The sequence below is a fragment of the Ambystoma mexicanum genome, chromosome 4p (genome assembly GCF_040938575.1).
Source record: "Ambystoma mexicanum isolate Mex_15411 chromosome 4p, UKY_AmexF1_1, whole genome shotgun sequence".
Lineage (NCBI taxonomy): Eukaryota > Metazoa > Chordata > Amphibia > Caudata > Ambystomatidae > Ambystoma > Ambystoma mexicanum.
In genome coordinates, this window is record NC_090927.1 from 274,022,951 (window position 1) to 274,038,458 (window position 15,508).

The 15,508-nt window shown below is 47.6% G+C and overlaps 1 protein-coding gene across 1 annotated transcript in view; it reads right to left on the reverse strand.

The window, feature by feature from the left end:
• Positions 1-12,205, reverse strand: part of CYP39A1 (cytochrome P450 family 39 subfamily A member 1) — a 747,125-nt gene extending 734,920 nt beyond the window's left edge. The window contains exon 1 of the mRNA XM_069605805.1: positions 11,942-12,205. Coding sequence (XP_069461906.1) covers positions 11,942-12,124 — 183 coding nt within the window. The 5' untranslated portion in view covers positions 12,125-12,205. The remainder of the gene's footprint in view (positions 1-11,941) is intronic.
• Positions 12,206-15,508: the final 3,303 nt, after the last annotated feature.

A 15,508-nucleotide genomic window follows, 5' to 3' on the forward strand; every position in this document is an offset into this window, starting at 1 on the left:
TCCTCATTCTAGGTACACCATCCAACATTAAAAAACTAGGTCCTAACTACGCCTCCCTCATAATCGACAACAACATTACTGTGGCCAAAGTAGTTAAAAGTCTTGGCTTCTACACAGACTCCACGCTCACCTTTGGTAAACAAGTAAATGCTATGGCCTCAGCCACATCCTACACTTGCAAGCTAATAAGAGCAGCCAAGCCCTTCCTTTCACCCGACAACTGCATCACTTTAGCGAGAGCACTAATCTTATCCAAATTGGATTATTGTAATGCTTTATATATAGGCAGCAACAAATACATTACATCCAAAATTCAGACTCTTCAAAACAATGCCCTGAGAGCTGCCCTAAGTCTCCCCAAAAATGCCCCCATATCTGATCTTAGGAGATCCGTCAATTGGCTCTCCACAAAAGATAAAATCCTCCTTAAAACTGCATCTCTGACACATAAATGCCTTAACCACACAGCCCCACAATACCTCACAGACAGATTCATTAGACAAACAGCCTCTCACCCCCTAAGAAAAGCTAACTCTAACCTCTTACTAGTAACTAGATTTAAGGTCACTACATTCGCCGGGAGTAGTTTCCCTGTTAAATCAGCACAATATTGGAACTCCCTTCCCCCTGCTTTAAGGGAAGACCTACCCTACCTACAATTTAGATCTAGTCTCATTCACTGGCTAATGGAACATGACGTCTGACCCTACCTGACCTGCATCCTTCCTAGGATCTATTGTATATACGAGACCTCACTGCTTTTGCTATATTTATGTACTTCACGCTTATTCCTGTTACTTATTGTATAGACCTACTGCCTGTTGTTTCATGCATACAGCATTGTAACCTTAGCTGTATTTTTCATGTCCACTATGTAACTTAAGCTTAACAACCCTCTTTATGCTTTCCCGCCCGAATATCCCTGGGTCTGGTGCGCAATATAAATAATAAAATAAGCAAAACAAACTAAAGAAAACATTTTTTTTTAACCATTTATATTTAAACCGAAGAAAAAAACAGGTTTCTTTTTGGAGTACACTGCCTTCATAAAGATTCTTTTTAACAAAAATATTTTTTTATGAGGGGGGCGTGGCCTGTGTGCCATGGAGTAGGACGTGCTCTGGTGTGCTGCTCCTGCAAATCCGACGTTGATCCGTGTTAAAGCGCACGAATGGACTTAAATGCAGTAAATACTAAGAGCAGAGGCGTCGGAACGTGTTCCCTATCACTGCAGAGACGGGCGAGTGAATTGGATTAGATGCGGCGGAGAAAATAACATTTTTGTGTTTGCCCGTAACGAACAGGCGCCTCCCAAAATGGCGGAAGGACAAAAACAAAGAGACCTCAAATAAATGGAATCTCTCTGCTGCCGACGGTGACTGTGGAGCACTCTCTGATCGGAGCGCATGAAGGAGCATCAGGCCCCTGCGGCACAAGCTCATGTTACATTGCGGGGTGCGGGGAGTATTTGTATGGTGGACTCCCGGGCAACAACAGTGGGAGCAGGTGGATCGGACCGAGTGCCCGAATAGCTGCGCCACCGGCTCGAATTGTGCGGAAGCTAGCCTGAGCAAGGGCATCGAGCGAGCACGGCGAGAAGAACTCCCTGTGGAGAATAAACAGGGAGTTCGCAGTAATGTATGCCCTTGCGGAGCAACGGAGCGTGTCATTTCTGATGAGATACTTTGCTGTGTTCGAGAATCCTAAGTGTGCTGGAGGTCACATGGATGCTTTCCTAAAACGATGTATTGAGCAACCGTGAAGATAGCAAAGCGGGAGAGCTGAGCTGGAATGCAGCACACGGCAGAAGGGACAGCTGATGTAAGGAGAAGCCTCTTGCCGGTAGTTTAAGCAGTCGGGTGCTGGAATTGAGCACCCCGTAATAAAAACTATTGAATAACACTATCAACGGAGATGGCTTTACACATATAGGAGCTGGGGGTGTGTAATCCTGAGCGCTGTGGGTTTCCTGGCATACGGCAGTGTGCTAAAAAGACTGCTGAAGACACAACACACCCAAAAGTGCGCACTGTGCAAAGAGCCCCCCCCAACAAAGAAAAGGAGGGGAGGGGATTTGAAATTTTTTAAAAAAAATAAAAATTCCGTGCTCGCAGCAGAAGACAGGATGATTTCTGGGACCAATAAAATAAGCTAATACGTGGGAGAGCACTACCCACTCTAGAAATAACCTGGCCAAACAAGCCTACATGAAAGCTCTCTTGGACAGCTTTTTCGGACCGGTGGCGTAGCACTGGGTTTGCATCAGAACAGAAAGGCACCTAAGACGGGTGGCGAGGCAGGCACATATATATAGGAGGCCAGCCCTGAGGAAGTTGGCCGCGAAGCTTCAAGGGGGCCGCACATGTGGGTGAGAGTGCGGCGACGGAAACACGGCAAAGCAACTTGGTGAGAGGGTGATGCTGTAATTGGGACGGTGTCGCTCACCCCAAGGTGAGGTTGACGGGGGAGTGCAGGCTGATATGTGGGAGAGCGCAGGCCATTGTGGATAATACGGGCCAGCCTGAAATAGCCCGAAGAAACCCTCCTGAGTGAGAATAACTGTATGCACTAGATGACGGTGACCCGGACGCGTTGTACAAAACCCTGATGGTATTTTGCATGGAAGTGGAGTACCTCCGAGCACAAACACGTGAAGCCCCCATGCTTGGGTAAGGCCTGGGATATTGGAACGTGGTGTGCGCCCCCCCCTATTTACTTGTGAAGCATAAGAGGTGGGCGGACCCACGACATACAGCCGCTGCGTCATGTCTAATAAGCCCCTAAGACAAAGAGTGAAGCAACCTACGCTGGACGAGTTTGCCAGAACACCGCCGGGCCCGGAAAGTGCCAAGAGGAGAGACAAGCCCCCCGCAGATGTCATGGCCACCGCGGGTACAAATCAAGAGGTCCTCGCTGAGATTGCGGACTTGAAAGCAGACTTGAAAGCGGCCTGGGAGGCCAAGCTCGAACTAGTTGTGTCTGAATTGAAAACAGTGCTGGACCTCAAGGTCGGTGAAGTGCAGGAGGAGGTGAATCTACTCCGGCAGGATGTAAGGTCCCTGTCGGAGCGCACAGAGAGCCTAGAGAAGGAAGGGAGTTTGAATACAGCGTACTGCGCCTCACACAAGATGGAACTGCATGCGCTGGTGCAAAGAGTGGGCAACCTGGAGAGTAGGGCGGAGGAAGCGGAAGGACGCGCCCGAAGAAATAACATCTGCATTGTGGGTATACCGGAGGGAACAGAGGGCCACAACCCCACGGAGTTTGTCGAAAACATGTTGTTACAGGAAATAACCGGAGGAGTTCTGTCTCAAGGATTTGCTGTGGAACGAGCGCATAGGGCTCTGACGAGGAGGCCGCCGCCGGGTAATCCGCCTAGGCCAGTTATCGCCAAGATCCTTAACTATCGGGACCGGGAAAGGATTCTGGAACACTTTCGTAAAGGTGGAACAATCAAGCGAGGGTAGGCAAACATAACAGCTTACCCGGACTATACCCTGATAGTGCAGCGGAGCCGAATGAACTTTGCGGCTGTTAAGAGGAGATTGAGGGAAGCGGGCCTGAAATACATGCTACTTTACCCGGCGAAATTGAAGGTTTTTCATAAAAATAAAACTTTATTTTTTGACACTCCGGAAGATGCTATGGGATGGCTTGACACGTGGGGTTGCCCCCAGGAGCCCGACATCCAGATGGAAGAAGGAGGCGGACGAGATAAGTAAGGAGTAATGGGAGCACAGGAAGATGGTGCGGCTTACGACTATGGGACTTGATTATAGTCATTGATGTGGCCTGCTAGTAGATGGGACCAAAGTAGAATAGATAATGTATTGTGTGCACTGCGACTGCTGCCTTATTAAGGTGCCCCGCTGGGCTAGTCCTCATACCCCCATTTAGTATCAATAGTTAAGTGGCCATTAGGGCGACTTCACCCTACTGAGCTCTGAGCGTTTTAGACAGGGCTAGATGTGGGGGTGCCTGAGATCCAGAGGTGGAGCTGGGCAACAGTTGGGGAGGGAGTTGTTGGGGAAGGGATGGGTGGGGGGGAGGTTCGGAGGGGAGTTTGATGTGTATATAGTTTTGGGGAGTTTGAGTCTAAACACGAGTCTACAAGGAATAGTCTTAGAATTGTATCTGTATTGCGCAGGCAGATGGGATTGGCTGGAAGGGAGGGAGATGGGTACTGATGAGCCAAGGGGGATCTTAGAATAGTGACATGGAATGTCAGGGGACTTAATAGTTATCTCAAAAGGAATAAGGTCATGCTGTATTTAAAAAGACAAAAGATAGATATTGCATTGTTACAAGAGACGCACCTGACGCGGGAAAAACTGGAACTGGTGGGGAGAAAATGGAAAGGTACTGTAGTGGGGTCTTTGTATTCGGCCTATGCTAGGGGAGTGCTGGTCTGGGTGGCGCCGCATGTCCCGTTCCAGCTAATACAGGAAAAAATGGAAACTGAGGGGCGTTTGGTCATAGTGAAAGGGTTGATAGAGAATAAAGAGGTGTGCATTGTAAACACGTATGCCCCCAATCAAAACACGGCGGAGTACTTCCGGACTATGTGCACTAGCCTTAGCTTGTGCGTGGGTGGTGCAGTGATCTGGGGAGGGGATTTTAATTGTGTGCTAAACCCCGGAGTGGACAGATCGGATGACAAGATGGTTAGGCCTGCCCCAGCAGCTAGGGCATTGCAGTCGTTGCTAGATGACTTTGAATGATAGATGTGTGGAGAACAAAGCATCCTAATGAAAGGCAATATTCACATTACTCGGCCCCACAACAGCTGCACACTAGACTTGATTATGTTTTTGCCACACCAGATGTAATGATAGAGATCGTTCACATAGAATATAAAGCGAGGGTCCTGTCGGACCACTCGCCCCTGGTTCTGGGGTGGCAATACTGCTGCCATAGGGCACGGATTCCGACATGGCGGCTCCGTGCGGAGGCGCTTAAAGGCCCGGTTTTTAGAGAAGATATAAGAGACAAGATCATTAGCTATTTTGAGGTGAACACAGGCAGTGTTGACTCGGCAGGGACACTGTGGAAGGCCTTCAAGGTGGTGATGCGAGGTGTGGCTATCGCTAAATCGAAAGGCCTGCAGGATGGGGTCCTGGTCGATTTACAAAGGGTGGAAGTAGAATTAGAAAGAGAACTAAAAGGTGAAAGCATAGATACCGAGCTGGTGCTTAAATTACAGCAACGGTGTACGGAACACTGGGAAAGGCTTTGCAACCTTAATTACAAAAAGTACGTTGAGAGACAACATGCGGGTGGAGATAAAACGGGCCGTCTCTTAGCGTGGCTATATAAGAGTGAAACCCCTAGGCCCCCGATTAGGACAATAACCAGTGAAGATGGGGAGGTGGCAGACACCCAAGAGGAAGCCAACAGGGAATTTGCGTATTATTATAAAGAACTATATAAGGACAGAGGAGGAGGCAGCCGGGATGAGATGCTGGAAACTCTGCAAGATATACGATTGCCCAAGATAAGTGCAGAAGAACGAGAGGAACTAGACGCACCAATTACTTTGGAGGAGTTGGAGGAGGTTGATAGGCAGCTACCTACTAGCAAGACCCCGGGAGCAGATGGATTACCCAGCAAATTTTACAAAGCATATGGGGCGGAAGTGCTCCCCCCAATGTTGGAAATGCTCAATGAGGCGTTTGAAGTGGGACGATTGCCGGAGTCGCTCAGAGAAGCGATCATAATACCGCTCCCTAAACCAAATAAACCAGGACATAGCTGTGGATCGTATAGGCCGCTGTCAATGCTGAACCAGGACAGCAAGATATTAACGGCTGTCCTGGCGAATAGACTGCGGAAAGTAATTAGCAAATTAATACACCCGGACCAAACGGGCTATGTCCCGGACAGGAATATTACTCACAACCATAGGCGACTCCATCGGGTGATTGAATGGGGCTGTGACAATGAAGGAGAAATGGCAATAGTGTCTTTAGACGCAGTAAAAGCTTTCGACTCGGTTAGATGGCCATGGCTGCTCTGAGAGAGTATGGAATGGGGCTGGGGTACATCAGGTGGGCGGAGATGCTGTATAGTGCGCCATTAGCCAGGGTGCGAACAGGAACAGTGATATCTGAAAGATGGCAACTTAGCAGAGGCACTAGACAGGGGTGCCCCTGGTCCCCGATGTTGTACATCCTGGCTCTGGAGCCCTTGGCAATATACCTGAGGCAGCAATATAATGAGATAGGTATTGAGGTTGGAGGGGAACGGCACCTTATATCCCTATATGCGGATGATTTGCTACTATACTTGAGATATCCGGAAGAAAATCTTCAGTATATTCTGGAGGTGATGGAGAGGTATGCGGGGTTGTCCGGTATAGCTATGAACCGTCAAAAATCTAGTATTTTCCCACTGGGCAGTTACAAGGGAATCCCTGTAGAAAGGTTGCCGGTGTTGCAGGTGCCATGGACTGTGGGCTCCTTCCGCTACCTTGGAATAGATGTGTACCATACGGCGGAAGAAGAACATAGACATAATACCGAGATGGCCGTTGGGAAAATCCGCAAATGTATGAGGTTTTGGGAAAAGTTGCCTTTAGCGATGATGGGGCGGGGAGCGATGCTCAAGATGGTGGTTCTACCTAGGCTCCTACACTTTTTTAGCAATATCCCTTATATGATTCCCAAAAGGTTTTTTGTTCAGCTAAATGGTATGTGTAGAGACTTTCTGTGGCATGGTACCCGGAATAGAGTAGCGCTCTGGAAGTTGCAGAACTTTTATGAAAAAGGGGGTGTTAAAATACCTAATTTTGAGGTCTATTATATAGCGAGTCAATTACAGTTTGTGGCCAAATGGCTCTCCGATGAAGCGACCCCTGAATTTGGATTGTTTGGGTGGGACTGTACCCCGTTTTACCTGATAGAAATTATCTGGTTGCCTGAGTCTGACATAAAGAAGCGCCCGGGGATGTTGAGGCTGGGGTGGAAAATGTGGCGACGAGCATGTATAATGATGGGGGACCCGCTCCCGTGTTCACCGCAGGTACCTCTGGTTGCTCTGGCGGGTGGAGATAAGCAACTGAGGGTGATTATCAGAACCTACTGGGAGTCGGTTGGGCTAGTAACGTTGGGAGATATATGGCAGGAGGGGACCATCAGGGAGTTTGAAGGACTTGAGGAGGAGGCAGGACTACACGGGGGCCAGTATGTTACGTATCACAGGTTGGTACGGAAGATTCGGATAACGTGGCCCGAGACAGTGTTGGCGGAGGAACCGGACGCCATTATGGGGTTGATATATGACATAACTGAAGGGGGGCACGAGATCTCTAGATTGTATGAGATGGTAATGACTAAGGTTGGAAAGGAATTGACACATTTGAGATTGGATTGGGAAACAGAGGTGGGAGACCAAATGGATGATGGGATCTGGGAGCGGGCTCTGGGATACCACAAGAAGGTATCTAGGAATGCCAGATTGCAACAAATACAGCTGTACGTAACGCATAGAGCGTATATGACACTGCTGAGGATATCTAGATTCAGGAGTGCTGGGAGACAGGCGTGCCCTAAGTGCGATGAAGAGAATGCTGATATGACACACATGTTTTGGTCATGCACAGTGATTGAGTGTTTCTGGAGAGAAGTCGCACAAAAGCTAGCAGAGAAAGGGGTCAAGCTCGCCGTAGACACGGCCTGGGCCTGCCTGTTGGGAGGGTTTCCCAGGCCACGAAAATTGAAGCATGTGGGGAAACTGAAAGACTTGGCGTACGTGCTTGCCAAGCGAAGGATAGCCATGGGATGGAAAAAGTGTCATAAGCCACGGGTGGAGGTGTGGTGGAGGGAACTACAGAAATGGGCAGAGGCTGAAACGGCGGTATGGCATGAGGCAAGTGGCATGTCTTGGGAGGAAGAAATGGGTACCCTGATGGCGTGGAAAGCTCTGATATCTGGACTATTTGGAACAATGTTAGATACAGAAGAATCTGATGAAAATGACGCACAGCTGTGTGTAGCAGATACTGAGTGTGAAGAACAAACAGGCTCGTGAAGGGGGGTGGGAACAGGGAGGCAGGGAACAAAGACTAATTGATGTTACTGTAATGACTGTGGATTACCCTGCGTGTTTGGTTTGTATTGTTGGTTGTATTGGAAAACTAATAAAAATGTATTTTAAAAAAATTCAAATAAAAAAAAAAAAATTTCTTAATGAAGGCAGAGTGACAAAAAAAAAGATTCTATTTCTTTATGAAGTCAGAGAGCTCCCCCACCTCATTTTGTGGAACACTGAAGGCTAGAGGCCTCCAAGGCATGAGGCGGGGAGCCCTATCACTTCAAAAAGAAAAAGGGCCTCATTACGAGGTTGGCGGTAACACGCCGGTGTGACCTGCGGGTTGCCACCAACCTCGTAACACCATTTCTGACACCTAGCTTCCCGGTGCTACTGGGACATTACAAGTCTGCTTGTAATGTCCCAGTAGCACCGGGAAGCTAGGTGTCAGAAATGGTGTTACGAGGTTGGTGGCAACCCGCAGGTCACACCGGCGTGTTACCGCCAACCTCGTAATGAGGCCCTTTTTCTTTTTAAGTGATAGGGCTCCCCGCCTCATGCCTTGGAGGCCTGTGCTGGAAAATGTTACTCCCCATGGGTTCACGGAAGCAACTGCACCGTAAATAACGGTGCCGGTGCTTCCGTGATGAGTATGCCTACTGGGGCCGCTGCGCCTGCCAGGGTCAGACCTGTTGAATGCAGCAGCCCCAGCAGGCAGACTCTGAATGTGGCGGTTCGGAAACAAGGGTGCCGGTAACCTTACCGGCACCCTTGTTTCTGGACCGCCACACTCGTAATAAGGCTCATAGTTTCAGTTTGAAGTCACTCTGCCTTCAATTTAAAAAAAAATGATTTCTGTTCCGGTTTGGTCCTTTAACAGAAATAATTTCTTTATGAAGTCAGAGTGACTTCAAAAAGAAACCATTTCATTTTGAAGTAATGGGACTCCCCTCCACCTCATGACACGGGGGCCTCCCGATCCTCTGCAGATGACGGGAACAAGTACTCCTGGTTACTGTAGGGAGCTGAAGGTCTCGTTCCGTGGACCAACGGATTAAAGGTGTGTTTGCGTGCATGTTAGTATGTGTATATGTATGTATATCATGTAATGTGCATTAATGAGTGAGTGCATGATGCAGCCTGCGTATGCCTTTGTGAGTATGGTGAAAGTGTACACACTCAAATGTTTGGGTGGCTGTGTGTGAGTGTTTGGTGAAAAGGTGCACACTTAAATTTACGGGTGGCTGATTTGGTGTGCCTGTATGGTGAAAGGGTACACACTTAAATGTATGTGTGGCAGGGTTTGCATATATGTGTATGTTGTGTGTGCTTGGGTTCAGGGGCTCAACAAAACCTAAATATCGGAAGACCGCTAACCCTTCAAATGTTGGGAGAGGCGCTAACTTCACGAGCGATGGGAGGGGCAAACTTATTTGTGGGGGGCATCTAAATTCTTTACGCATTCTAATGAGAATATTCTAGTGCAGCTTCAATGTTACAAGCAGTTAGCTCTCTCATTTAAGGCTGAAAGCACCCACTTATGGACTGCTGTGAGAATGAGCGGTCTCCTGTCCCCTCTCTACCCTTCCAATCACTCCCCTGGCATGCAAGTACAAAACACACATCACAATTTCAACTGCCTAAAAACGAACACTGAAATGCTTTACGTTAGTATTTGCTGGGCCTTAATGACGAAACACAGGTGCCATTTACCATCTGTGTCCTGTTCTGTCTGGCAACGGCATTGTAGGTCAGCCAGGTCGAGTCAACATAGCCCAAAATTTCAGGGGCTCAGGGAGAGGACTGAAGCTCAGTCAGATCAATTGTGTTGTGCCACTGCTTGTGTTTAATGCCATGATTACTTATTGGTAATCTTCATTACTCGTATCCCCATTCTTCCTCATCCCAGTACTTGTGTATGAGGCTTTTTGCCTCATACACAAGTACTGGGATGAGGACGCGGGACATGGAGGTAATGCCTGGCTTAGTTACTTGTAATCCTCTTTACGTCCAGGCCCACTCTTCCTTGTCCTTGTACTTACCTATGAGGGAAGGTGCCTCATATGTCAGCACTGGGACAAGGAAGAGGGATGTGTAGGTAATTCAGTCCGATATGCTGATTTTGGGGGTGAAGCAGGGGGCTCATTAGAGAGGGGATGTGTGGGGGCAGGGATTGTGGGATAAATCGTAATAGCAATCCATCGCCAGGCTAAGCAGGCATGATATGTGGCATTATTGGCTAGAGAGGTATTTTGGTGGAACCAGTCTAGTCATTTCTTAGTTTGGCTTGACGTTCTTTAACTGGGCATCTCTGATAAAGCTGTTCTGCTAATTGTAATTACCGGGCTAGACTGGCATTTGGTTGCTGCAAATCTCGCTGCTTCTTACTGTGGTATTGTATATTTTTCTCGGCATCTGTGATAAAACAACCATGATAAGTGCTATTGCTTTGACTGCCGTTTTGGTGCAACCAGTCTAGGTATGTCTAAATGTGGCCTGGCATTCTTTACTGTAATATGTTATTACGTGTCTAGACTGGTCTACATTGTACAGCCAGTTGAACATGTTTTCATTGTGGCATGGCATTTTTAATAGCAAAGTATTCAATGAATGAAAGCATTAATGTTCCTGTGCACTGTTGGTGACTTGCATGTATTGGATTTTTGGACTGCTGTTACCCTACAAAACAATTGCAAATGCTCTGGCTTTTCAGCCAATTTTTCTCAGAAAGTGTGCTGTATAATGCATTAAAACACACACATATATATATGCTGCTACTAGTACAGTGTGCAGTGTACCCTTGAAGCAGCACGCTCGTGTGTATTGCGCAAGCGTGGTAATCTAGGCCGGCCTAGAGTGTGGCATGACCCATGATTTGTTGACGAACTGGGGGGGCCCCCTCATCATGGCTCGCAGGGGGGGGGGCCCAAATGTTGTGTTACGCCACTGCTGAGACCCTAGCTATAATTTGGGAGAAGGGGGACCCACTTCTCCATCAAATATTTTAACAACTACTAGATGGAATAACACCAGACCCATCCTGGCAATCCAGTCAATGCTTCATGTGCAAGTTCTTTCTTATTTGGTCTAATTCCATCCAGAGGTTTTGCCCCGCGGTGCAAAGAAATGTGGACTTTTTCCTCTATACAAAAATATGAATGGGAGTAGGCCAAACACAGCGCTTTTTTGCTTTCTTAATACCGTTTTCATTTTGTAACTAATCTCTCCCAATATTTCCAGTCTGCCGGCCTGAGACAAAGTATGGCAGTTACACATGATTTCTGCTCGAACCAGTTGATGGGACTATGAGTTTTTGGAAATCTCCTGAAATTCTATGAAGATAATTCCAAGGCCTGATGTTGCATCTTGCAATTAGCTACTGATGGCCAGTGTGTTATCAATTGCTATGTGTGGCTCTGTCAACTCAATACCCTTTTTGTTTCTTGAGTGCACGTACGACACCGAAAAAACATTTTCCCCAACTGGATCACGGAGAAACGGTTTGTAACTGCGATTTCTCCCGGGATGTGGGTGCACTGAACACTGGTAGAGGGTGATGGTCACTTTTAGCATTAGACCGCAGGTGCGAAGGGTCGTTTATCTGTACTCAGCTACGCGTGAAAACTGCAGATAATGTGTCTGTTACTGTGTGGTGGTGAGGAATACCTGGCACTCGTGCATGCATTATGCATAAGTAGGTAAACGTCAATCCACCTGCACTGTGCAGGGCGTCCCTCTGTCAGGGTGCGTTTACCTGCCCTCTGCATATGGGTGCAAGACAAGTAGGGCATGTCCAACCAACACCAACACTGCTGAAGTCTGGGAGCGTAGGCAGGGACTGTTTATGCAACACGGTGCAGCACATTTGTTTTAAGTATTATTACATCATCGATATTATTATTATTGAGTGTACCTTGGCTCTGGCTTGCTCGATGAACTGCAGAGGAGCTTTCCCTAGCTCGAAGGCAGCCCCGAGCCAAGGAATCCATCCTCGCACGCAGGGAGGCGCTCCGGGCGTTCCTCTCCGCAGCACCAGCATCCTGAAGATCAGCACCAGGGCCAAGGTGAGCAGAACGGCGGCGGCGGCGGCGTCCATGGTGCGCACTTCTGAAGGGTCCACAGCCGCCACAGCTCAGAGGGAGAGAGAGAGAGGCAGCCCGCCCCACGCAGGTTACTGTCAACACCAACCCAGACCATGCTGTTGGCCTATCCAGAGCTGACGGCTCCGCGTGCCAGCAAATAGGAAGACGAGGGGTGGGGCAAAGCAGCAAAGCGATGGAAATAGCGTGTGTTCGTCCAGTCCGCTGTCCGGGTTATAGAGTGCATGGACCTTGACTTTGGTGCCAACCAGAGCCTGCAGGACAAAAAGTCAAGGACTTGATCGCCGATGTTCCAAATGGGTGTGGTTTAAAATCAACCTTGTCAGTATTATTGGCTGCCAGAACCCGAAAGTGCTTTTAAAATTGCTTGTGCTCCATGCTCATAGTTAAAAAAATGTTCAAAATGTCGGTGTTCAATCCCTTGTAACTTTTTTGTTACAAGTGATATCCTAGCCAAATTTGTATCCTTTTCCTCACACATGTAGGCGGTCATAACGCCCCAAGGGTTCAGTGGTTTGCTGTAGGGGGTGTGAGAAAATAACAAAAAAGTTCCCACATTTTGTAGGTTTTCAGAATATGCCAATAAAATGATTTACAAAGAAGCCTGTGTTTTTTTTCTTGTAAGAGCTAGGAAGGAAATATTTGCAGTTCTGAATTTCAAGCTTTCAGGAACAGGTTGAGTGTGGAAAGATGTATTTTCTCCATAAGTGTGTACCTTCAGTTTTGTGGGATGTAGGCGTTTTTCCCCCTGTTTTTTAATAGGACATGCTTGCAGGGAATGGAAGAGGCGGGTAGGAAAGCTAAATGGGAACACAGAAAGGATATATTTCTGAAAAGTAGATAAAATTCCATGTTCAGGAAGGGGTCATTTACGCAGGTCAGGCAACAACTATATACCCATAATTCCAATAGTTTGGCAAAAAATTGGGAAAGTGACAGGAAGAAAAGCACGTGCTGGATGTGTTTGCACTTGTAAAGTAATGGCTTCCATAAATATTCAGAAAAGCAATGCACTGCTACATTCCCACGGCTCTTCTAGTTAGGAAATCACACATTTTTCTTAATGTTTCACAAAACAAGTAATACCACGAGCCAAAACCAAGTCATGGTACACTGTAATTGTATGCTGATGTCCTAAACTGACGTAGTTAGCATTTGAAAATAAGGAAAACCAAGGTGGTGAAGAATGCCAGCATACACGCTTTGAAAGAACACAGGCTGCCCTTTTGAAGTATAGGTGCCTTGTGCAGGTCACGAAAGCATACAGTCTCTAAAGCAGCGACTAAATGTAGGCACATTTGGGAAATTAAAGGATTTTTCAACAAACCGCAGGAGGAAATGTATTATGAAAACGTTATTGCAACCAAGAGAAAACAACAAATGTCCTACCTTCACACATTGCCACAGGTGTCCCGATAGAAATGGTACCTCACATGTGTAGGTGCACTTACCTCGGTGTAAAGGGAAAAGGCTAAACCACTGGTACACCAAACACCCTGGGGAAGACTAGATTTGGCTTTGTGGACAGCTGTCACATCGGGGCAGGGATGGCGGGTATGGAATCGCTGGCGCAGGATCGCTGGCGTGACTGTCCGCCATTGATTTCCATGCTCGGCTGATCCCTGCGCCGTCCTAGACGTTGCACGTGTACGTGGCCGGAAGTATAAAGATCATCGCTTCCGGGTTGCCTACGCGTTGCAACGTTCCGGGTTCCTTCCTGTGTTGCTGCCGCTCCCGTTGTTGTTTCCCGATGTCAGCCCATTTAGCTTTATTCTCGGCATCCTTGCTTTTCTGGGTGTTACCTTCTGCCACTCCCTTGCTCCCGTTGGGTTTTTTCTTCCTTCCCTCCTCCTCCCGTTTCGCTTCCTGCCTTTCCTTTTCCCTTTTCTCCTCCATCTCCTGTCCTCTGCCTGTTCTAGTTCCTTTTTCCTTTTCTTTCCCTCCTCGCCTGTTTCCTGCTATTTCTTTGTTGTTTTCTTTCAACCTTGGCCTGCTTCCGGACTGCCTTTATTATTCCCTTGTACCTTGTTGGATCTGCTGCTTACCTGACCCGTGCCTACTTGCCGGACTGCCTTGGCTACTCCCTTGTACCTTGTTGGATCTGCTGCTTTCTTGACCCGTGCCTACTTACTGGACTGCCTTTGTTACTCCCTTGTACCTTGTTGGATCTGCAGTTTTCCTGACCCGTGCCTGATTACCGGACTGCCTCTGCTTTTCCCTTGTACCTCGCTGGACTTTCTGGTTTCCAACCTGTGCCGGTTGGTTGGACTGCTCATCCATCACCTACCTTTCTTCAGCGCATCTGCCAACTTCGTCAATTCTACCAGAAGGAAGTCTTTAGGAGTTTTTTGTGCCTTTGGCTTTTTCCCCTGGGTGGCGCTCCCGGTGGGATTGCCCCCGTTGCCCCTATCTTAGTGGCACGGTGGCATCCTATCGAGGGCGTCCTTATCTCCATAAAAAAAAGGAGAAGCCTTCAAGACGCAAGGAAGGAAAACCCAAGAAGAAAGTGGAAGGTGAGGAGTTGGGGGAAGGGGGAGAATCTGCTTTATCGTCTGAAGAAGAGGATATAACCAACGTTTGTGACAACAGCCCACACATTTGGGTCTGGGGTGTCGCAGCCACCAAGGAAAACAGGGAAGCACATGCATTTCTGAAAAGAAGACACCTGTGGGAATCCAAAGAGGTCTCTCTTGCCTGACTCCTCGTCCCAGCAAATAGGAAGATGAGGGGTGGGGCTAAGCAGTAAAGCTATTGAAATACTGTTTGTTCACCCAGTCCACTGTACAGTTTATAGAGTGCAGGGACCTTGACGTTGGTGCCAACCAGAGTCTGCAGGATTAAAAAGTCAAGGACATGATCGCTGATGTTCCAAATGGTTGGGGCTTAATAGCAGCCTTGCCAGTATTTGCCTCCCAGACCCCGAAAGTGCTATTCAAAGATGCTTGCGCTCCATGCTCATAGTAAAAAACCAACCTATTAAAAATACATATTTTTTTTACCATATAGCTATCTAATCAATTTTTTGGTGGGTGGATCTTACCTTACACATCTTGACATTAATATCTGTAAACTGCATGGGTCCCCAGTGCCATCTTGTGATGATCTAATCTGATGCGCAATCACCTTAAAGTCAAATGCCTTGGAGGAATTAATCAGACTCTGCACCCCTCTATATGAAATCAGCAGCCGCAAATGCTATTCAAGGCCCTTCTCATGACGTTAGTGTACAACAGAGACAAACGTCATGTGTACGCATCTACGAAATCAAGTGTCTACGCCCAAAAAGCAGAAGACTCTTATTCAATAAATACTCGAATTTATTTTCTGTAGTCGCTTTGCACAAAACACACTATATTGAATCATTGAAAGGAGTCAAGATT